This window comes from Capricornis sumatraensis, chromosome 2 (genome assembly GCF_032405125.1).
Source record: "Capricornis sumatraensis isolate serow.1 chromosome 2, serow.2, whole genome shotgun sequence".
NCBI classification, from domain to species: Eukaryota; Metazoa; Chordata; class Mammalia; order Artiodactyla; family Bovidae; genus Capricornis; species Capricornis sumatraensis.
The window spans coordinates 201,184,951-201,206,105 of record NC_091070.1 but is presented as its reverse complement, the minus strand read 5'-3'; the positions used below and the strand labels follow the sequence as shown (position 1 = coordinate 201,206,105).

General features: G+C 46.6%; 2 protein-coding genes across 4 annotated transcripts; both read left to right on the top strand.

Moving 5' to 3' along the window:
- The first annotated feature begins 227 nt into the window (after window positions 1-227).
- LOC138073983 (thymosin beta-4-like) lies at window positions 228-362 on the top strand. Its single transcript, XM_068965956.1, has one exon. It carries the CDS (start codon window positions 228-230, stop codon window positions 360-362), a length of 135 nt encoding a protein of 44 aa, XP_068822057.1.
- Window positions 363-7,558: 7,196 nt separating this feature from the next.
- On the top strand, window positions 7,559-17,813 carry AKR1A1 (aldo-keto reductase family 1 member A1). Of its 3 annotated transcripts, XM_068964951.1 has the most exons (10): window positions 7,576-7,689; window positions 8,406-8,556; window positions 11,648-11,735; window positions 14,740-14,859; window positions 15,031-15,182; window positions 15,782-15,977; window positions 16,312-16,511; window positions 16,762-16,834; window positions 16,974-17,060; window positions 17,684-17,813. In XM_068964951.1, exons 3-10 carry the CDS (start codon window positions 11,652-11,654, stop codon window positions 17,747-17,749), a joined length of 978 nt encoding a protein of 325 aa, XP_068821052.1. In that variant the 5' UTR covers window positions 7,576-7,689; window positions 8,406-8,556; window positions 11,648-11,651; the 3' UTR covers window positions 17,750-17,813. The 3 variants fall into 3 exon arrangements, with proteins under 3 accessions (XP_068821051.1, XP_068821053.1, XP_068821052.1); XM_068964950.1 differs by lacking the exon at window positions 8,406-8,556 and having other exon boundaries at window positions 7,559-7,689; XM_068964952.1 differs by lacking the exons at window positions 8,406-8,556; window positions 14,740-14,859 and having other exon boundaries at window positions 7,559-7,689.
- The last annotated feature ends 3,342 nt before the right edge of the window (window positions 17,814-21,155 follow it).

Genomic DNA, 21,155 nt, shown 5'->3' with positions numbered 1-21,155 from the left:
TTGTTCCTCACTCATTTAAGAGCTCTCAGAAGTTAGTTCTCTGAAGAATGTGGTAGCTGATGTGAAGGCTAGAAGTGTCATAATCATTTGCCACCATGAGGATGGTGATGTGATACCAACTTCAGGATGAAGATGTGAGATTGAAAAGCAGAGAGAAGGACTCGGCGGCGGCCACAGCGCAGACCGGACTTCACTGGCTCGCAGTTCGCTCCGCGCCCTCTGCAACCATGTTTGACAAACCCAATATGGCTGAGATGGAGAAGTTCGATAAGTCGAAATTGAAGAAAACGGAAACGCAAGAGAAAAATCCACTGCCTTCGAAAGAAACGATTGAACAGGAGAAGCAAGCAGGCGAGTCGTAATGAAGCGTGCGCCGCCAGTATGCACTGCACATTCCACAAGCAGTGCCTTCTTATTTTACTTCTTTTAGCTGTTTAACTTTTAAGATGCAAAGAGGTTGGATCGAGTTTAAATGACTGTGCTACCCCTTTTCACATCAAAGAATGGAGAACTACCGACAACGTAGGCCGCGCCTGCCTCTCCCATCTGCCTGTGTGGCTGGCAGGGAAGGAAAAGAACTTGCATGTTGGTGAAGGAGGAAGCTGGGTGGGACGACAGTAAAATCTAGAGTAAAAAGCTGGTCCAAGGTGTTCTGCGGGCTGTAAAATGCAGTTTAATCAGAGTGCCATTTTTTTTGTTGTTCAAATGATTTTAATTATTGGAATGCACAATTTTTAAAATATGCAAATAAAAAGTTTTAAAACCTGAAAAAAAAAAAGAAAGAAAGAAAAGCAGAAAGAAGAAATGGAGAGAAAATGGGATCCTGACGACATTGTTGAGCTGCAGGATCAAACCAGGCTTGAAGCCTGTCTATGTGAGCTCATAATTTTCCTCTATTGTTGAAGCCAATTTAAATTGGGTTTTCTGTTAAGGGCAACATAGAGTCTTAACTTATCTATGGGTCAGTACAGGGAGCTTTGGAAACACAGAAGAGGGGCACATAACTCAGTCTGAGTCAATCAGGGCGAGAGAACTAATTCTTAGGTAGATTGTAAGGAGTCTGGGTCCCTCAAGGAGGAACGGATTGGGGGCCCTCAAAGAGGAGAAAGGGGTCCAGGGTTCTTGAGGAAGAGAAAAAGACAAACATTTTTTTCTACATTCTTTGGTCTTAATCATAGAAAATGTTTTTTCTTTATGCCCAGAGCTAATGGCTCAAGCTCTGTATGTTTTTCCTCAAGCTCTGGACTAATGATTATACAAGAGTGAACGTCGACATTCTAAGAATCAGCAAACTAAAATGGACTGGAATGGGTGAATTTAACTCAGATAACCATTATATGTACTACTGCGGGCAGGAATCTCTCAGAAGAAATGGAGTAGCCATCATGGTCAACAAAAGAGTCCAAAATGCAGTACTTGGATGCAATCTAAAAAACGACAAATGATCTCTGTTCGTCTCCAAGGCAAACCATTCAATATTACAGTTATCCAAGTCTATGCCCCAACCAGTAATGCTGAAGAAGCTGAAGTTGAACGGTTTTATGAAGACCTACAAGACCTTTTAGAACTAACAGCCAAAAGAGATGTCCTTTTCATTATAGGGGACTGGAATGCAAAAGTAGGAAGTCAAGAAACACCTGGAGTAACAGGCAAATTTGGCCTTGGAATGTGGAATGAAGCAGGGCAAAGACTAATAGAGTTTTGCCAAGAAAACGCACTGGTCATAGCAAACACCCTCTTCCAACAACACAAGAGAAGACTCTACACATGGACATCACCAGATGGTCAACACCGAAACACCGAAATCAGATTGATTATATTCTCTGCAGCCAAAGATGGAGAAGCTGTATACAGTCAACAAAAACAAGACTAGGAGCTGACTGTGGCTCAGATCATGAAATCCTTATTACCAAATTCAGACTTAAATTGAAGAAAGTAGGGAAAACCGCTGGACCATTCAGGTATGACCTAAATCAAATCCCTTATGATTATACAGTGGAGGTGAGAAACAGATTTAAGGGCCTAGATCTGATAGATAGAGTGCCTGATGAACTATGGAATGAGGTTCGTGACATTGTACAGGAGACAGGGATCAAGACCATCCCCACGGAAAAGAAATGCAAAAAAGCAAAATGCCTGTCTGGGGAGGCCTTACAAATAGCTGTGAAAAAGAGAGAGACAAAAAGCAAAGGAGAAAAGGAAAGATATAAGCATCTGAATGCAGAGTTCCAAAGAATAGCACGGAGAGATAAGAAAGCCTTCTTCAGCGATCAGTGCAAAGGAATCGAGGAAAACAACAGAATGGGAAAGACTAGAGATCTCTTCAAGAAAATTAGAGATACCAAGGGAACATTTCATGCAAAGGTGGGCTCGATAAAGGAGAGAAATGGTATGGACGTAACAGAAGCAGAAGATATTAAGAAGTGGCAAGAATACACGGAAGAACTGTACAGAAAAGATCTTCATGACCCAGATAATCATGATGATGTGATCACTCACCTAGAGCCAGACATCCTGGAATGTGAAGTCAAGTAGGCCTTAGAAAGCATCACTACGAACAAAGCTAGTGGAGGTGATGGAATTCCAGTTGAGCTATTTCAAATCCTCAAAGATGATGCTGTGAAAGTGCTGCACTCAATATGCCAACAAATTTGGAAAACTCAGCAGTGGCCACAGGACTGGAAAAGGTCAGTTTTCATTCCAATCCCAAAGAAAGGCAATGCCAAAGAATGCTCAAACTACCGCACAATTGCACTCATCTCACACACTAGTAAAGTAATGCTCAAAATTCTCCAAGCCAGGCTTCAGCAACACATGAACCGTGAACTTCCTAATGTTCAAGCTGGTTTTAGAAAAGGCAGAGGAACCAGAGATCAAATTGCCAACATCTGCTGGATCATGGAAAAAGCAAGAGAGTTCCAGAAAAACATCTATTTCTGCTTTATTGACTATGCCAAAGCCTTTGACTGTGTGGATCACAATAAACTGTGGAAAATTCTGAAAGAGATGGGAATACCAGACCACCTAACCTGCCTCTTGAGAAATCTGTATGCAGGTCAGGAAGCAACAGTCAGAACTGGACATGGAACAACAGACTGGTTCCAAATAGGAAAAGGTGTATGTCAAGGCTGTATATTGTCACCCTGCTTATTTAACTTATATGCAGAGTACATCATGAGAAATGCTGGACTGGAAGAAACACAAGGTGGAATCAAGATTGCCGGGAGAAATATCAATAACCTCAGATATGCAGATGACACCACCCTTATGGCAGAAAGTGAAGAGGAGCTAAAAAGCCTCTTGATGAAAGTGAAAGAAGAGAGTGAAAAAGTTGGCTTAAAGCTCAACATTTAGAAAACGAAGATCATGGCATCTGGTCCCATCACTTCATGGCAAATAGATGGGCAAACAGTGGAAACAGTGTCAGACTTTATTTTTTTGGGCTCCAAAATCACTGCAGATGGTGACTGCAGCCATGAAATTAAAAGACGCTTAGTCCTTGGAAGAAAAGTGATGACCAACCTAGATAGCATATTCAAAAGCAGAGACATTACTTTGCTGAATAAGGTCCATCTAGTCAAGGCTATGGTTTTTCCTGTGGTCATGTATGGATGTGAGAGTTGGACTGTGAAGAAGGCTGAGCGTGAAGAATTGATGCTTTTGAAGTGTGGTGTTGGAGAAGACTCTTGAGAGTCCCTTGGACTGCAAGGAGATCCAACCAGTCCATTCTGAAGGAGATCAACCCTGGAATTTCTTTGGAGGGAATGATGCTGAGGCTGAAACTCTAGTACTTTGGCCACCTCATGCGAAGAGTTGACTCATTGGAAAAGACTTTGATGCTGGGAGGGATTGAGGGCAGTAGGAGAAGGGGACGACCGAGGATGGGATGGCTGGATGGCATCACGGACTCGATGGACATGAGTCTGAGTGAACTCCGGGAGATGGTGATGGACAGGGAGGCCTGGCGTGCTGCGATTCATGGGGTCACAAAGAGTTGGACAGAACTGAGCGACTGAACTGAACTGAACTGATCTTGCTCGAGGACATGTTTCTCCTTCTTAACAAGAACCTTCTGACTAATCTTGTTATCTTCAGAGGTATGTTGTGGGAGTGAGCCTGATAAGACCTTTCTATTGTTCTAATCTTGTTAATTTAACATGTATGTTGTTGGATGGGTCTGGTAAAAGTATATAAGGCCTTGATAAGACTAGCAAGTGGGGCATTCTCCATCCCCCTTCTGATATCTATTTCAGAAACTTTTTCTGTCCTTTTTCACTGTAATAAAACAAAAGCTGTGAGTAACCAAGCCTTGTCCCTGATTCCGAAGCTGAATCTTCTTCAGAGATCACAAATCCGACACCATTTGCTGTAAGCTATCAAGGGGGGGCTTCCACAGTAAAGATGTTTTGGAAGTAGGGGATATTTAAAAGAAAGTGTGTTGTAGGTAGGAAGCGCATATACAAAGACCCAAAGTGAGAGAAGACATGATGTGTTTGGGAAACCATTCACCATCCTCACCATCCTCATATGTACTCAAGCTGGAAACCCAGGAGTCATTCCAGTGTTTTTGTTTTTATTAAAGAATAGTTAATTTACAACGATGCACCAATCTATGCTGTACAGCAAAGTGACTCTGTTATACACAAATGTACATTCTTCTTTTATGTTCTTTTCCATTATAGCTTATCATAGAATATCGAATATAGTTCCCTGTGTTATAACAGAAACTTGTTTTCTACTCCATCCTAAATTAACAGTTTGCATCTACCAACCCCAAACTCCCAGTCCATCTCTCTCCCTGCCCCCCTTCTCCTTGGCAACTACAAGTCTGTTCTCTGTTTTTTTTTAATCTCCTACATCTAGTGGATCACATTACATCTAGTGCTGCCAATTCTACTCCTAAATATTTCTAAAATGTGTCTCTACTCCACGCTGAGAGTGTGAGCTGCTGTCCTAAGACAGACTTTGGACGAACACCCTCCATAGACAGCATTGTAGGCTAACTCAGAAGGTGAGGATGGTCCTGAAATATGGGAGTGGTTAGTTTTTATGGCTGGGTAATTTCATAGGCTAACAAGTGGGAGGGTTATTCCAACTATTTTGGGGGAGGGGGTGGAAATTTCAAGAATTGGGCCATCACCCACTTTCTGGTCTTTAATGGTCAGTCTTGAAACTGTCATGGTACCTGGGGGTGTGCATTTAGTATATGTTAATATATTATAATGAATGTATAATGAGGCTCAAGGTCTACAGGAGGTCGAATCTTCCACAATCTTGGGCCTAATAATTTCTAACCAGTTTTTGTTGCATCCTCAATGGCTACATCATTCTCCTAAAGGTTGTGCCTTGACTCTTCCCTCTTATCTCAGTTCCTCTTACATCTTATACAATACCTTAATCATCTCAAAAAGATGTGAAAAAACATATTCACAGTTTAGTATAAAATCCTAATTTGACATTTCCTCTTTCCATCACCTTTTTTTGAGTTACCTATGATTTACTTCTCCTTGTAGCCTCTGATACTATTTTTACTCTCTTGTGTCTGTTAGAGTTCTTTAGCTGTAAGCAGCAAACACTGGCTTTATTTAACCAAAGAAAAAGAATTTTTTGGAAGGCCATAGGAAAATTGCAGGATCAAAGGGAAGGCATGGCATGGGATTGACAGAAACCAGATGACTTCAGGGAGGCTTCCCAGATGGCACTAGTGGTTAAGAACCTGCCTACCAATGCAGGAGACTTAAGAGATGCTGGTTCGATCCTTGGGTGGGGAAGATCCCCTGTAGGAGGGCACGGCAACCTATTCCAGTATTCTTGCCTGGGAAATTTCACGGGCAGCAAAGCCTGGTGGGCTATATATCCATAATGTCTCAAAGAGTCAGACATGACTGAAGCAACTTAGCACACACACAGGTGACTTTCAGTTCAGTTCAGTCACTCAGTTGTGTCTGACTCTTTGCGACCCTATGAACTGCAGCACACCAGGCCTCCCTGTCCATCACCAACTCCTGGAGTTCTCCCAAACTCTTGTCCATTAAGTTGGTGATGTCATCCAACCATCTCATCCTCTGTCGTCCCCTTCTCCTCCTGCCCTCAATCTTTCCCAGCATCAGGGTCTTTTCAAATGAGTCAGCTCTTACCATCAGGTGGCCAAAGTACTGAAGTTTCAGCTTCAACATCAGTCCTTCCAATGAACACCCAGGACTGATCTCTTTTAGGATGGACTGGTTGGATCTCCTTGCAGTCCAAGGGACTCTCAAGAGTCTTCTCCAACACCACAGTTCAGAAGCATCAATTCTTTGGCGCTCAGCCTTCTTCACAGTCCAACTCTCACATCCATACATGACCACTGGAAAAACCATAGCCTTGACTAGACGGACCTTTGTTGACAAAGTAATGTCTCTGCTTTTTAATATGCTATCTAGGTTGGTCATAACTTTCCTTCCAAGGAGAAAGCGTCTTTTAATTTCATGGCTGCAGTCACAATCTGCAGTGATTATGGAGCCCAAAAAGTGAAATGTTGCAGACTTAGTTCATCAGGATGCCACTTCTACTGGAGAGACAGTGGGAGTAATCTGGGCTATAAACAAATGATGGGGAAGAAACTTCCCCTGTGGAAGAATCCACCTTCCAATGCTGGGAGCCAAAATTGGATCCCTGGTTCGTTAACTAAGCTCCCACACGCCTCACAGAGTGGCCTAGAAAGAAATAAGCTTAAAAAATGATAAGAGTCTCGCTGGCAGAGTACAGAGGCGCAGGTAGGAGGTGAGGGAGAGAAAGAGCTACACCAGGACAAACCTGCTTCCTGTCCATTCTGCCAAGGAAAACAAATTCAAGACACCTTTGAGTCCGAATGGTAAAGCTGTTTCAAATCTCAGAACTGCAATTTAATAGCTATCTGACTCTGAACAAGGTACAGCCTGCTAAGTCTGCACAATTTGTAAAGTGGAAGGTGAATACTTTCCTCACAGGAGACTGACTGCAAGTGCGTTGGATGCTGATTACAATGAAAAAGAAAAAATCAGAGTTGCATGTTTAAGATTTGTGCGTTGTTCTGTATGTATTAATGAATAAAAAAATACTGACAGTCTAAACGTTGAATTATGTTTTATTCGGTGGAGAGAGGGAAGAGCCCACTGCAGAAGAAGCCGCCATGAGGACGCCGGATTCTCCCTCTGGCTGGAGAAAGAGCCGGGACCGCCCAGAGCCGCCTCACAGGCGGCGCGCGGTGCAGTGTGGGCCAGGCAGAGGCGCGGCCTAGTCCCGCCCTCGGGGCAGCGTACGTGACCCTAGGCGCGTGCATCCTTTACGCGGGAGTTCGGCAAACCAGCGGTGTGCAGTGTACAAGCTCCACAGGAGGACACGCTGTGTGGCCCCACGTTCCGCAGGATGCTCGTGGGCAATCCACTCATCACCGTCCTGCGGAACGGATGGTGCAGCCTCCTAGCTCAGGCTTCCTCTCCTCAGCTTCTTTCTGGAGGTAGGGGCGGGGTCCACCACGCGCGTGATGCTGAACGCCCGGCCCCCGCCACTCCTCTGGGAGGAGCTTCCTCGTTACTGCCAGGCTTAAGTCCCTGCATCAAGCGCAGGCGGGTTTCTCCTGCTGCCCACCTATCCCGGAAGCTGAGGCTCACTCGGTGGCTAGCAGGGCTAGCTGCGAAGCCATACCACCCTCTTACCCTCTGTGCCGAGGTGAGTCTCTCCTCTGCTGCCCTATTTCTTTGGCGCACTGGAGATGGCCTCGAACCTTTACTCCAGATGTGTCCGCCCCCTTGTTTGGAGCGAAGAGCAAATGGAGGCGGCCACACTTGGTTTCGGATTTGCGCTTCCTATTATTCTCTAAATGATCTTGGATAAGTCCTCAGTTTCTCTGGCCCTCAGTTTTCTCAGCGGTAAAATCGGTTCCTACATCAGAACTGTAGCAAGAGTTAAGTGAGATAAAGCTCTTAAAAGCTACATGCACCGATTGTAGGTTTTGGTTGCCATCTTCCTTTTTTGTTTGCCCATCGACACGGTTTTTCCAGGAAATCTGGCTTTCTCATGGAATCGCAGATTCCATAGGAATTATGAAATTAATAAAAGCTGACGTGGCAAGACGGGCGTGGGTTCGCAAGCTTTGGGACCTGCCTTGGGTTTGGGAAAGCCAGGGCATGTTTCTGTTTTGCCCGAGTGCTCTTTCAGACTGAAATCTGAACCTTCACCGGATGGGGTTATTATTAATTAACTCTTTGCTTCAGCCTGTCCATACTCAGGGCTGCATGACCTCCCTTAGAAGAGTCTTGAGGGTTCTGGTCAGTCTTGTTACTGCCCCCAAGGTCTCAGATTTCTTATCTGTAATACCAGAGTAATGCCTAATGGAATAATTTTTTTTTAAATCGGAGATGGTAAAGTGCTTTGTTATTTTCCAGAAATCGTTGTTTCCAGGTTGTCTAAGAAGTAAAGAAAGAAGGTGATGGAGGCAGTGACTTTCTCAGATGCACCTCCAGCTGTCAAGATCTCCCCTGTTTGCCTGTGTGTGGGATAGGGGAAATGGGAAGCAGGCACTGTAGCAGCTACCAGGTTAGACAAATGACAGGCCCTGACCTTGAGGAGTACTTAAATTTCTGAGGGAAAATGAGCACACAAATGCAGTGTTGTGCACAGCTGTCAGTACATGGGAGGAGCCAGAAATTTAAAGCTAGCTGAAGGGTGAGCTGCAGTTAGCCAGCCAAAGGTGGGACTTGTGCATAAGGGAAGTGTGCAGAGGCCTGGAGTCAAGTATGGTGGCTGCTTCTGCAGAGTCTGGAATATGTTGTCTGAAGTGAAGAGGTGGAGAGATGGGGGAGGTGGGAGCCAGGTTATAAAGGGTATTACTAAGGAGTCTGGACTTTACCCTGGTGGTAGGAGAGAACTACTGGAAGAGAGCCTGGGAGTCACATGGTCAGATTTGGGGACTGCTTTGTCAGGGAGAGGGGCCTCACTGGATCAGAACAATCCCACAGCTGGAGCAGTGGCCCTGGAGGTGGATATGGATGGGCTGGGTAAAGATTTAAAGAGTATATATTTTAAAATTCTTTTCACATACATCAAGAAGTCCAGAGAGTGGTACTGCAGTCTTAGGTGTTACATTACAGTTTAGAGCAAACAGTATCTTTTTAAAAATATTTACAAGTATTACAGGATTTTTAACCCAGCCAGATAGACCAAATCTTGGCCACTGTTTCATATTTAAGGTGGCTTTCCGTGCTGGCGTCAAAGTTCAGGAGAAGCTATAATCCTCTTCCCATTACCTGTCAAAACCCTAATCTTATAATACTCAGAAATGCCTCAAACAAACTGAAATACTTTAGACGGCTTTTGTAAGACCCCCATGGATTATACTGTGAACGTGTGGTCTGGTTTGCTTTCACGCTTGTCATCCAGGGCCTTGAGTCCTGGGGAGACAGAGTGTATAGAACAAAGAACATGGTCAGGCGCTGTGCAGAGGACTTTAGGCATAATCTCTTCAAAATGGAGGAGCTGAGATTCAAGCCCAGGTCTGTGCAACTCCAGAACTTAAACTGTTTCCTCGTGCTCTGTTGTTGGGTTTGATAAGTTTAGTTTTGGATATGTTAAGTCTCATACCTATAGGATATACTGGTGGAAATGTCCAGAGGGAGGTGAATATATAGAACTGGGGTGGGAAGAATTAGTGATTAAAGTCATCACTGAAGCTTAACTAGGGAGCGAGATGGGACTGAGGACAGAACCCTGCTGCTGCTGCTAAGTCGCTTCAGTCGTGTCCAACTCTGTGCGACCCCATAGATGGCAGCCCACCAGGCTCTGCCGTCCCTGGGATTCTCCAGGCAAAAACACTGGAGTGGGTTGCCATTTCCTTCTCCAATGCATGAAAGTGAAAAGTCAAAGTGGTGTCGCTCAGTCGTGTCTGACCCTCAGCGACCCCATGGACTGCAGCCCACCAGGCTCCTCTGTCCATGGGATTTTCCAGGCAAGAGTACTGGCGTGGGGTGCCATTGCCTTCTCCGAACCCTGAGGCACACCAGTATTTTTTGTGGGGGAAGGTGGCAGAGAGGGAAGGCCTATGCAGCCAGGGAACACTCATGTGAAGACTGCTGCTTCTTCCTGTGTTTTCAAGTTTCTTGCATCCTGGCAGCAACTACAGAGCACTTCTCTGAGAAGGGAAGACTAAGCCCCAGAGAGGAGGAACCTAGGCACTGACCTGGGATTAATAAAACCTGAGTCCTGATACTGCCCTCACCCGCCCCCCTATACACTCAGCTTCTCTTTCTTTCCCACCTTGAACCTCTCCCAAGATAACATGGGGGTGTCTGAATGCTGCTAGAGGTCCAGCTAGGCAGATGCTGACGAGCTCAGAGCCTTTTAACACAGGGCTAGGCTGAAAGGCTGATGCACAGGCAGAAGATAAGGAAGTCAGGAGCTGGCAGAGGATGACTTCCTGTCCTCTGATAGAGAAAAACATCTATCTTCTGCCTTCCATCTGTCCTTTGGAGCGTTTGTTCTTTGAAGATCTGTGTTCACTGTTTCTACCTCTGATCCCTGGCCCCCAAGCCTTAGCCTTTTTGGTTTTCAGTTTCACCTGCAAAAGAAAGGGGAGAGGCAAGCTTCAGGTTTCTTCTTCCTTTTCCCCCAGGCCAGGTTTTTGTTCACACTCTCAGCCCAGGTGTAATTTCAGAGCCAACCCTTGTGTTCTGAGAAATCTGGAAGAGGCCAAGAGGCCGCAGGTTGAAGATCAAGCCCAGGAAACCAGCCACAGTCCCTGGTAGCAGCTGGCAAGCTAGTTCCTCGGGTGAAGTACAGACATGTTTGCCTGATCCTGGACAGTTTGTGTCCCTGAGAAGTTTGGTAACAAAGAGTATTGCCCTCAGTGGTCCATGGTTTGCTGCCCAAATTGAACTGTTTTTATTTTAGCAGAAAGAGTGGTCTCCAAAAGGTTGTGTGTGTGTGTGTGTGCGTGTGTGTGCGCGCGCGTGTGTGCTTAGTCAGGTCCGACTCTTTGCTACCCCGTGGACTGTAGCCCACCAGGCTCCTCTATTCATGGAATTTTCCAGGCAAGAATACTGGAATGGTTTGCCATTTCCTACTCCAGGGGATTTTCCTGACCCAGGGATCAAACCCGCAGTTCTTTTTTAATCTAAAAACTAAGATACTTCCCTTGTAAGAGCCCACTCAGGCCTAGTAGCACGGCTGCTCAGACCTCTGTGAGAGGGACTCAGTCTCTGTAATGCTAACAGTCTCCTGGAACGTTCATCTCATCCTTCGATTCTGTCACCTGGTCTCCCTTTGTCTCATAAAGGCCTTTGCTTATCTTACACTGGCCTGAGACCTCATGTAGTCAAGGTTGAGTACTTCTGGGGAGCCACCTCGCCTTTGTTTTTAGGTTTAAGAGCTCTTTAACCAGACCCTTAGCCTGGTGAAAGGAAGGGCAGCCAGACTGGTGGTCCTGTTAGTGTTTGTCTGGGAGTTACTGGCTTTGGTTGGTTCTGGGCACCCTGTCTCAGCTGCCTTTGCTCCCAGGCATATACACATGACCCAGTGTCTGTTCTTCTGTCATCTCTGTGCCCCCTTCCTCCCATGTTTTACAGGAGGCTTGACCAGTCTCCCCAACAGCAACACTGACCCTCACACCATTTTCTTCCTTCTGTGTTTCAAGGACAATGGCGGCTTCCTGTATCCTCCTACATACTGGGCAGAAGATGCCCCTGATTGGACTGGGCACCTGGAAGAGCGACCCTGGCCAGGTGAGGGATGGGGGCAGAAGAAGGGGGTTCTTGCCCCTCTTCTAGGGAAAAGGCACTATTTGGGAGAGGGTCCTTATGTTTTCTCTATCACCCCCATTCCTATACTTCATATCCGGTAGGGATAAGCCTGGAGGGTGGTGGGAAGAAACAAGGGAAGAAGGGACCCATAATGAGCTCTTGGCTTCCCCAACTGATCCAGAGCAGTGGTTAAGGGACCCAGCAGGGCCTCAAGCATAGGAAGCAGCCCGTTCCCTGATGATCTGCACTGAATGCTGTGGAGATGTGGGACTCCTTTGTGCCTGACACTGGGCTGACCCCTGAGGTACCATTTATCACCCTGTGCTGTGATCATGTCTTCCGTTCCACATTTGGTTCCTTACACACAGCAGGTTGTTGTTATTCAGTTGCTGAGTCCTGTTCAACTCTTTGCAACTTCTTGGACTGCAGCATGCCAGGCTTTCCTGTTCTTCACCATCTCCTTGAGCTTGCTCAGACTCATGGCCATTGAGTCGGTGATGCCATCCAACCATCTCATCCTCTGTTGTCACCTTCTCCTCCTGCCATCCCAGTATCAGGGTCTTTTCCAATGAGTCGACTCTTTGCATCACGTGGCCAAATTATCTGAACTTCAGCCTCAACATCAGTCCCTCCAATGAGTATTCAGGATTGATTTCCTTTAGAATTGACTGATTTGGTCTCCTTGCAGCCCAAGAGACTCTCAGGAGTCTTCTCCAACACCACAGTTCAAAAGCATCAATTCTTCAGTGTTCAGCCTTCTTTATGGTCCGACTCACATCCATACATGACTACTGGAAAAACCATAGCTTTGACTAGACAGACCTTTGTTGGCAAACTAATGTCTCTGCTTTTTAGTACACTGTGTAGGTTGTCATAGCTGTTCTTCCAAAGAGCAAGCGTCTTTTAATTTCATGGCTGCAATCACCATCTGCCCAAGAAAATAAATTCTGTCACTGTTTCCATTGTTTCCCCATCTATTTGCTATGAAGTGATGAGACTGAATGCCATGATCTTAGTTTTCTGAATGTTGAGTTTTAAACCAACTTTTTCACTCTCCTCTTTCACCTTCATCAAGAGGCTCTTTAGTTCCTCTTCGCTTTCTGCCTTAAGGATGGTGTCATCTGCATTATTGATGTTTCTCCTGGCAATCTTGATTCCAGCTTGTGCTTCACCCAGCTGGGCATTTTGCATGATGTACTCTGCATATAAGTTAAATAAGCACAGTGACAATATGCAGCCTGATACAGGTGACAATATGCAGCCTGATACAGGGTGACAGTATATAGCCAGATCCACACAGCAGTATCAGGGTTTAAAGAACAACTCAGTCAACTGTTTATACCAAAGGTCAGCAGACTGTTTCTTAAAGGACAAGGTGGTTAATAATTTAGATTTTGTCAGACAACTTGCAAAATGCAGGTGGTTATGTACTTATATAACTATTTAAAAATATAAAACTTGTTCTTAGCTCAAGGGCTGAAAAAAAAACAAAAGGCAGCTGCTAGCTGAAGTTTAGTAATCCCTGGTATAGACCTTCCAGCCCAGGGGAGCCTGGGAATGAAAACTTGCTTTCCTAGATGGACACAGTTAGAGACTCAGCTCCCACCTGTGGTGGAGCAGCTCCCACTTGGGTGTTCCTTGTTCTTGGAATCTGAGTCAGAGTTGAGAGAAGTTTGGGAGGAACTCTGGCAGGGATAGTGGCCTCTTTTGTCTGGGATTTAGGCTGGGATTGGTGGCGTGGTTGAATGAACCCTGTCTGCCTTTTCTCCCTTTGCTTTCCTTCCTACAGCTGCCTAGAGTCTGGTGCTGTAGGCAGACACTGACACCGCCTGTGACAAGCCCAGGCGCTAGATGAAGGCTGAGGGTGGAGGCCAGAGCCAGGGCCAAGATGGGGTCAGGGATGGAGGAGTGGGAAATGGGTTGGAGCAGCGTCGGTGATAAGGGCACATGTCCGGATAGTAACTGCACCTAAATGGGGATCTTGAGTTGCAGGGGGCCTAACACCCTTGGGTCTGCTCCTAATGCCATGTTCCTAGTCTGGTTTTTAACAAATTGACTGACCCATCAACCTTCTTGGTGCCTGCTTTATTCTCTTCTGGTGGGGGACTCTGGGCCCAGCTTCCATCTCACTTTTCCACCTTCCTTAGTTTTCTCTTCTCCCTCCCTCACCTCTTCTGTTTGTCTGAGCCATGGTCTACATGGCTTCCCCTTTAAATATATACATATTTTTAAAATGGAATTTAGATTTATATATATATATGTGATTTTTAAATTTACATTTTCTGGGCTGCACTGGGTCTTTGCTGCGCACAGACTGTCTCTAGCTGCAGCGCAGTGAGTGGGGACTGCTCTCTAGTTATGGTGCATGGGCTTCTCATTGCAGTGGCTTCTCTTATTGTGCAGCATGGGCTCTAGTCTCCCCAGCTCAGTAGCTGCAATGCACAGGCTTAGTTGCTCCATGGCATGTAGAATCTTCCTGGACCAGGGGTGGAACCCATGTCCCCTGCTTTGGCAGGTGGATTCTTAACCACTGGACCACCAGGGAAGTCCCCCATGACTTCTAAGCATCTGTCTCCATGTGGCCTTGCTCTAGGAACTACTTATCTGTGTATCACGTTTCCCTAACTAGCTCCTCAGGGTTGGGACCTATCTCCATGACTATACTTCTGCTTTCTGTCCTATCAATGTGTCCATCCATCTTCTGAGCATCTAGCAGGGAACATATTGTTAGTTTTTGTTGGGCCCTGCTGAGATTGCTTGGATAGGAAGAAACCTTGGAAGTTAGTAGGGGGGAGGAAAAAGGGTTTGAGGTCTCCACAGAGACTTCTGGTCCCCAAGACTGGAGCCATCTTCTATCTTCTCACTTCCACTGTGTGGATGACTACAGTGGTAAATTCCTGCCCCCTCCCCCCATCAGTGACCCTCAGGAGGGCAGTTTCTGGTCCAGACCAACAGAGTTAAAACTTTTGCTTTTCTCACCTGGCAGGTTAAAGCAGCTATTAAGTATGCCCTCAGTGTAGGCTACCGCCACATTGACTGCGCTGCTATCTATGGCAATGAGACTGAAATTGGGGAAGCCCTGAAGGAGAATGTGGGACCTGGCAAGGTGAGGACTGGGGCTACAGAGAGGTGGGGTGAGAAGACTCAGAGGCTGGGGCTAAGGGCTGACTAGAGGGATCTGGCATCAGCTTCCTTCTAATTCTTTTCCCAAAGGTGAGGGTGGGCAAGACTGGGTGCCCTTGGCTCTTCTCACTGTGGACTCTGTCCCCTGTCCCAGTTGGTGCCTCGGGAGGAGCTCTTTGTGACTTCCAAGCTGTGGAACACAAAGCACCACCCCGAGGATGTGGAGCCCACCCTCCGGAAGACACTTGCTGACCTGCAGCTGGAGTATCTGGACCTGTACCTGATGCACTGGCCTTACGCCTTTGAGTGAGCCTTGCCAGGGTCTTCATCTAGGAATCGGGCTGGGGGAGTCGTGTTAGTAACTTTTTGTAAGTTATAGGAGCAGAGCAAGAGAGGAGCATTCAGTCTTTTCTGCTACAGTCTAGCTACAGAAAAAAGGAGTGCCACTTCACATGGCATGTATCCTAGGGTGTATACAGATGAGTCCTTCTGCTGCCTTTTACATTGGAGAAATGTTCTAGCTTTTGCTGCGTTCGGCCTTGGGGTTGCAGTAGAGTAAGCTCCCACAGAGGGTGTGGGAGGAGACGACCATAGCTCCATGCTCTGTACTTGAAGAAGACTGTAGGCGCCTACAGTGCACTTTCCCGAGGCGGGGCAGAGGGAGTTAAGGATGACTTCCCAGAGGGGAGGGGATATAATCTGTGCCTAGGAAGGAGAGAAGGGGGTTGGGCATTCCATATGGAGTTAACACTTGGATCATGACCTGGAAAGCTGAAAAACCATGCTTGTTTCTCATTCTTGGCCCTCTACCCTTTCTGGGCTTCGATTATGGGATGTAGAATGGCTGGACAGGCAGGTAGACAGGCGCCTACATGCCCATACCTGGGGGGCTGTCTTTCACTCAGGCGAGGAGACAGCCCCTTCCCTAAGAATGCTGATGGGACTATACGCTATGACTCCACCCACTACAAGGAGACCTGGAGGGCTCTGGAGGCACTCGTGGCTAAGGGGCTGGTGCGGGCTCTGGGCCTGTCCAACTTCAACAGTCGGCAGATTGACGATGTGCTCAGCATGGCCTCTGTGCGCCCAGCTGTCCTACAGGTGAGCACAGCAAAGCAGATCAGTTGGTTTGGGGATGGTGTGCATGTATGTGTGTGCGTGTGTGCGTGCGTGTGTGTAAATGAACATGAGTGGGCAGATGATGAGTTTACTTCAGGAAATAGCTAGAAAGTTGTCAGAAGTGTTGGTGCAGAAATCCTCTGAAGTGTGGGAAGAGAATGAAATAGACAATGGAAAACTGTCTAGAGAGTGAGAAAAGCAGAGTGAGGGGAAGTGGAGGGTCAGCGATTCAGGGCTGGTCAGAACGTGTATGTCCGGGTGGGGCCAGCAAGCCAGCTGCGGCCACCCCGTAGTGATAGGTTGTTTCTTGGTTTAGGTGGAATGCCACCCATACCTGGCTCAGAATGAGCTGATTGCCCACTGCCAAGCACGAGGCCTGGAGGTGACTGCTTATAGCCCTCTGGGCTCCTCTGATCGTGCGTGGCGTGATCCTGAGGAGCCCGTCCTGCTTAAGGAGCCAGTGGTCCTGGCGCTGGCTGAAAAGCATGGTCGGTCTCCAGCTCAGATCTTGCTCAGGTATGAGCAGTCTTAGGCAAAGACAAATCAGGTTAGGGAGAGGGCTCCTGGGCTGGGAGGCACGGGTTGAGGGGTTCCAAATGCCTGAATGAGGCTGAGAATCTTGCTGTGTTCTCTCGGGAGAGGCTATTCTGAGGCTCGTTCCCTCTTCCAGTGGGGCTTGGGGGCTCTAGGAGCTCAGAGAATGCTGCATGGAGGACAAAATGCTCATGAGTACTGACTGTTTCATTTACTTCCATCCCCTACTTAGGTGGCAGGTCCAGCGGAAAGTGAGCTGCATCCCCAAGAGTGTCACGCCTTCCCGTATCCTTGAGAACATCCAGGTACTTGATGTGTCTGTCCTGTCTTCTTTAGCCCACTGGGACACAGTCTGACCCTGACTCTGGCTAAGAAGGCAGTGGTCTGGAACCCCAAATTCCACTCACAAAACTGGCTTTCCTGACCCCGACCTTCCATTCCCAGGTGTTTGACTTCACCTTTAGCCCAGAGGAGATGAAGCAGCTGGATGCCCTGAATAAAAATTTGCGATTCATTGTGCCCATGCTTACGGTGAGTGTGTATCACCCCCCAGAATCAGGGAATGTGAGATTCAGGGCAGGATTCTGGCCTAAGTCTGGCCTCCATATTGCTGAATAGAGGCTTGGCAGGATGATATTGTTGATAGGATTGCTGTCCTGGACACAGTGGGCTGTTTTTTATTTATTGAGCTCCCAGAAGTAATCTGGTTCAGGGATAAGGCATTTAGCCTGTGAGTTCCAGTCCTAACTCTCAATACCTTGTAACCTAGAGCAAGTGATTTAACTTCTCTATGCTTTAGCTTCCTTTGTGTAAAATGATCCCAGTTCCTGACATGTAACAATTTCTCAGTATAAATGGGGCATTCTCAACCTTGTTAGAAAGGGAAATAAATAGTTCCTTATCCCAGCTAAGACTGTAAACTCTTGGGGACAGAGTCAGCCATGTACCAGGCTGTGGGTTTGGTGCTGGAATGCTGTTGGTACCGTGGCATTCTCTGAGGCTAGGTCCCTGTCACTGACATCTGTCATAGTGCTGTACACAGGTGAAGCTGTTCAGGAAGATTCTTGGGAAAAGATGTCCTGGAATGTCTAACTAGGACGGGCAGGGTGCGGGAATGTCACCTCCTGCTAATGGAGTCATGTCTGTTTTTCCAGGTGGATGGGAAGAGGGTCCCAAGAGATGCAGGGCACCCTCTGTACCCCTTCAATGACCCATATTGAGACCACAGCTTCCTGGCTTCCTTTTCATCTCTCCACAGAAAGGAGTTAATAAAACCCTTGGAGTATCCATCCATGCTACTTGCTTGTCTTATTGTCTGGTCAGACTTGGTATGGAAATTGTTTCTCTTTGGGATGCTAGGTGTTACCTGCCCTGAGCCCAAACCCCCTTACTTTCTTGGTTCTGGAGAAACAAGCATGTAGCTGAATTCCATTTCCACTTTCATAGTTCAGTTCAATTCAGTCGCTCAGTCATGTCTGACTCAGTCGCTCAGTTGTGTCTGACTCTTTTTGACCCCATGAACCGCAGCACACCAGGCCTCCCTGTCCGTCACCAACTCCTGGAGTCCACCCAAACTCATGTCCATTGTGTCGGTCCATCTCATCCTCCGTCGTCCCCTTCTTCTGCCCTCAACCTGTCCCACCATCAGGGCCTTTTCAAATGAGTCAGCTCTTCGCATCAGGTGTCCAAAGTATTAGAGTTTCAGCTTCAACATCAGGCCCTCCAATGAACACCCGGGACTGATCTCCTTTAGGATGGACTGGTTGGATCTCCTTGCAGTCCAAGGGACTCTCAAGAGTCTTCTCCAACACCATACTTCAAAAGCATCAATTCTTCTGCACTCAGCTTTCTTCACAGTCCAACTCTCACATCCATATATGACCACTGGAAAAACCATAGCCTTGATTAGACAGACTTTTGTTGGCAAAGTAATGCCTCTGCTTTTTAATATGCTGTCTAGGTTGGTTATAACTTTCATGTGAAGCTGTGAAGCTCTCTCAGTTGTGTCTGACTCTTTGCAACCCCATGGACTGTATGTAGCCTACCAGGCTCCTCCGTCCGTGGGATTCTCCAGGCAAGAATACTGGAGTGGGTTGCCATTTCCTTCTCCAGGAGATCTTCCCAACCCAGGGATAGAACCGGGGTCTCCCACATTGTAGGCAGATGCTTTGCCATCTGAGCCACCAGGGAAGCTCAGACTTTCACAAGTTAGATATATTAGTGGAGTATCGCCATCTAGTGGCATCTATTAGCACTGCATGCCGCCCCAGAGTAGTCTTTGTGAGAATAACAAAAATTAGTCACTTAGGGACTGAGATCAGAGTCCTGTGGTTTCTTGGCTCTGCTGGGCATGGGTCTTGAGTTCCCACACCCTGCCCCGCCTCCTAGTTAGTGCCTAGATTTAGGAATTCAGTTCAGTTCAGTCGTGTTCGACTCTGTGACCCCATGAATCGCAGCACGCTAGGCCTCCCTGTCTATCACCAACCCCCGGAGTTCACTCACACTCACGTCCATCGAGTCCGTGATGCCATCTAGCCATCTCATCCTCTGTCGTCCCGTTGTCCTCCTGCCCCCAATCCCTCCCAGCATCAGAGTCTTTTCCAATGAGTCAACTCTTCACATGAGGTGGCCAAAGTACTGGAGTTCCAGCTTTAGCATCATTCCTCCCAATGAACATCCAGGACTGATCTCCTTCAGAATGGACTGGTTGGATCTTCTTGCAGTCCAGGGGACTCTCGAGTAAATTCTGAAGTTTGGGAGGCCCAGCCTGGAGAATCAGGACAAAGGCTTTCTCTCTCAGACACTATAGTCAATGTGCATAGGCTACCCGAGGGAGGCAGAGTCAGCACCGAAGCTTGTCACTTGGACCTGAGGTCCTGTCTTACATAATTTATGCTCCCACCAGAGACTTCTGAGATTTTAGGAGGGTTTTTGGAAAAACCCTCTTAACTCCATCATACAAAACTCAGTTTTCTAGTTGAACCATTGCTCTTCATTCAGAAGATATTAATGGAGTCCTTATATGGGTTAGACACAAATGCTTAGGCCCTGGGGATATAGCTATAACTAAGACACAGGTCCCTGCAGTTTACTTGAGACGGACTAAGTAATTGCATAATTAGTTTAATTACAGTTGGGAAAAGTGCTGTGAAAAAGCACAGAGTAAGAAGCCTACTGATTTAATTGGCTAAGATCTGAAGGATGAGTAGGGAATAATTTATTAAAAGAGGTGAGAGTCATAATAGTGTTCCATGCAAATTGGATAGCTTAGGGGAAAACTTTGTAACTGGAGGAAGCTATTGGAAAAACCTAAAGAAGTCTTCTGTGACAAACTGAAAACAAGGCGGGGGTGATGGGGTGTGTGGAATGGTATGAAATAAGATAGGGATCTGATGCTGGAAAGCCTAGGAGACTGGGTTAAGATTTTAGGTTTTTTAATCCTGAATGTAGCAGGAAGCTATGGAGGAGTTTTGAGCAGGAATAAGATGGCATGATTTGTATCTTAGAAATATAGCACGGCTGCTCTTGCCTTCTGAGATGGCCCATGCTTTGTGGAATGTTTCTCTCTAAATATATCCCCTTCTTGTCTATCAAAAAAAAAAAAAAAAGAAGAAGAAGAAATAACAGCACTAGAGCAGTGGGGAAAATGGATTAGTAAAAAGTTGTTAGAGGCATGTTGCAAGTTAGTCTTTTTTTATTTTATTAATAGTATAGTCAAAGCTATGGTTTTTCCAGTAGTCATGTATGGATATGAGAGTTGGTCCATAAAGAAGGCTGAGCACTGAAGAACTGATGCTTTCAAACTGTGGTTCTAAAGAAGACTTGAGAGTCCCTTGGACAGTAAGGAGACCAAACCAGTCAAGCCTAAAGGAAATCAACCCTGAATTTTCATTGGAAGGACTGGTGCTGAAACTGAAGCTCCAAAATTTTGACCACCTGATGCGAAGAGCTGACTCATTGGAAAAGACCCTGATGCTGGGAAAGATTGAGGGCAAGAGGAGAAGGGAGCGACAGAGGATGCAATGGTCATGAGTTTGAGCAAACTTCAGGGTATAGCGAAGGACAGGGAAGCCTGACATGCTGCAATCTGTGGGGTCGCAGAGTTGGACGTGGCTTAGCGACAACAATAGTTGATTTACAATGTTGTGCCAATCTCTGCAGTACTGCAGGGACTCTGTAAAATACATATGTACATTCTTAGGGCTTCCCAGGTGACACTAGTGGTAAAAAACCTGCCTGCCAGTGCAGGAGATGAAAGAGACTTGGGTTCAGTCCTTGGGTTGGGAAGATTCCCCTGGAAGAGGGCGTGGCAACCCACTTCAGTATTCTTGCCTGGAAAATCCCACAGACAGAGGAGCTTGGCAGGCTATAGTCCATAGGGTCACAGAATGAGACACAACTGAAGTGACTTAGCATGCACATGTACATTCTTACTTTTTATGTTCTTTTCTGTCATAGTTTATAACAGAATATTGAATATAGTTTCTCATGCTATACCCTGGGGCTTCCCTGGTGGTTCAGACAGTAAAGAATCTGCCTGGCAATGCGGGAGACCTGGGTTTGACCCTAGTTCAGGAAGAGCCCTTGGAGAAGGCAATGGCTACCCACTCTAGTATTCTTGCCTAG

Coding starts and splice junctions, on each gene's coding strand:
- LOC138073983 (XM_068965956.1), top strand. CDS start 228: ATGTTTGACAAACCCAATATGGCTGAGATGGAGAAGTTCGATAAGTCG.
- AKR1A1 (XM_068964950.1), top strand. CDS start 11,652: ATGGCGGCTTCCTGTATCCTCCTACATACTGGGCAGAAGATGCCCCTG. Junction 11,736..14,739: donor GGAAGAGCGACCCTGGCCAG/GTGAGGGATGGG, acceptor CTCACCTGGCAG/GTTAAAGCAGCTATTAAGTA. Junction 15,978..16,311: donor TGCGCCCAGCTGTCCTACAG/GTGAGCACAGCA, acceptor TTCTTGGTTTAG/GTGGAATGCCACCCATACCT.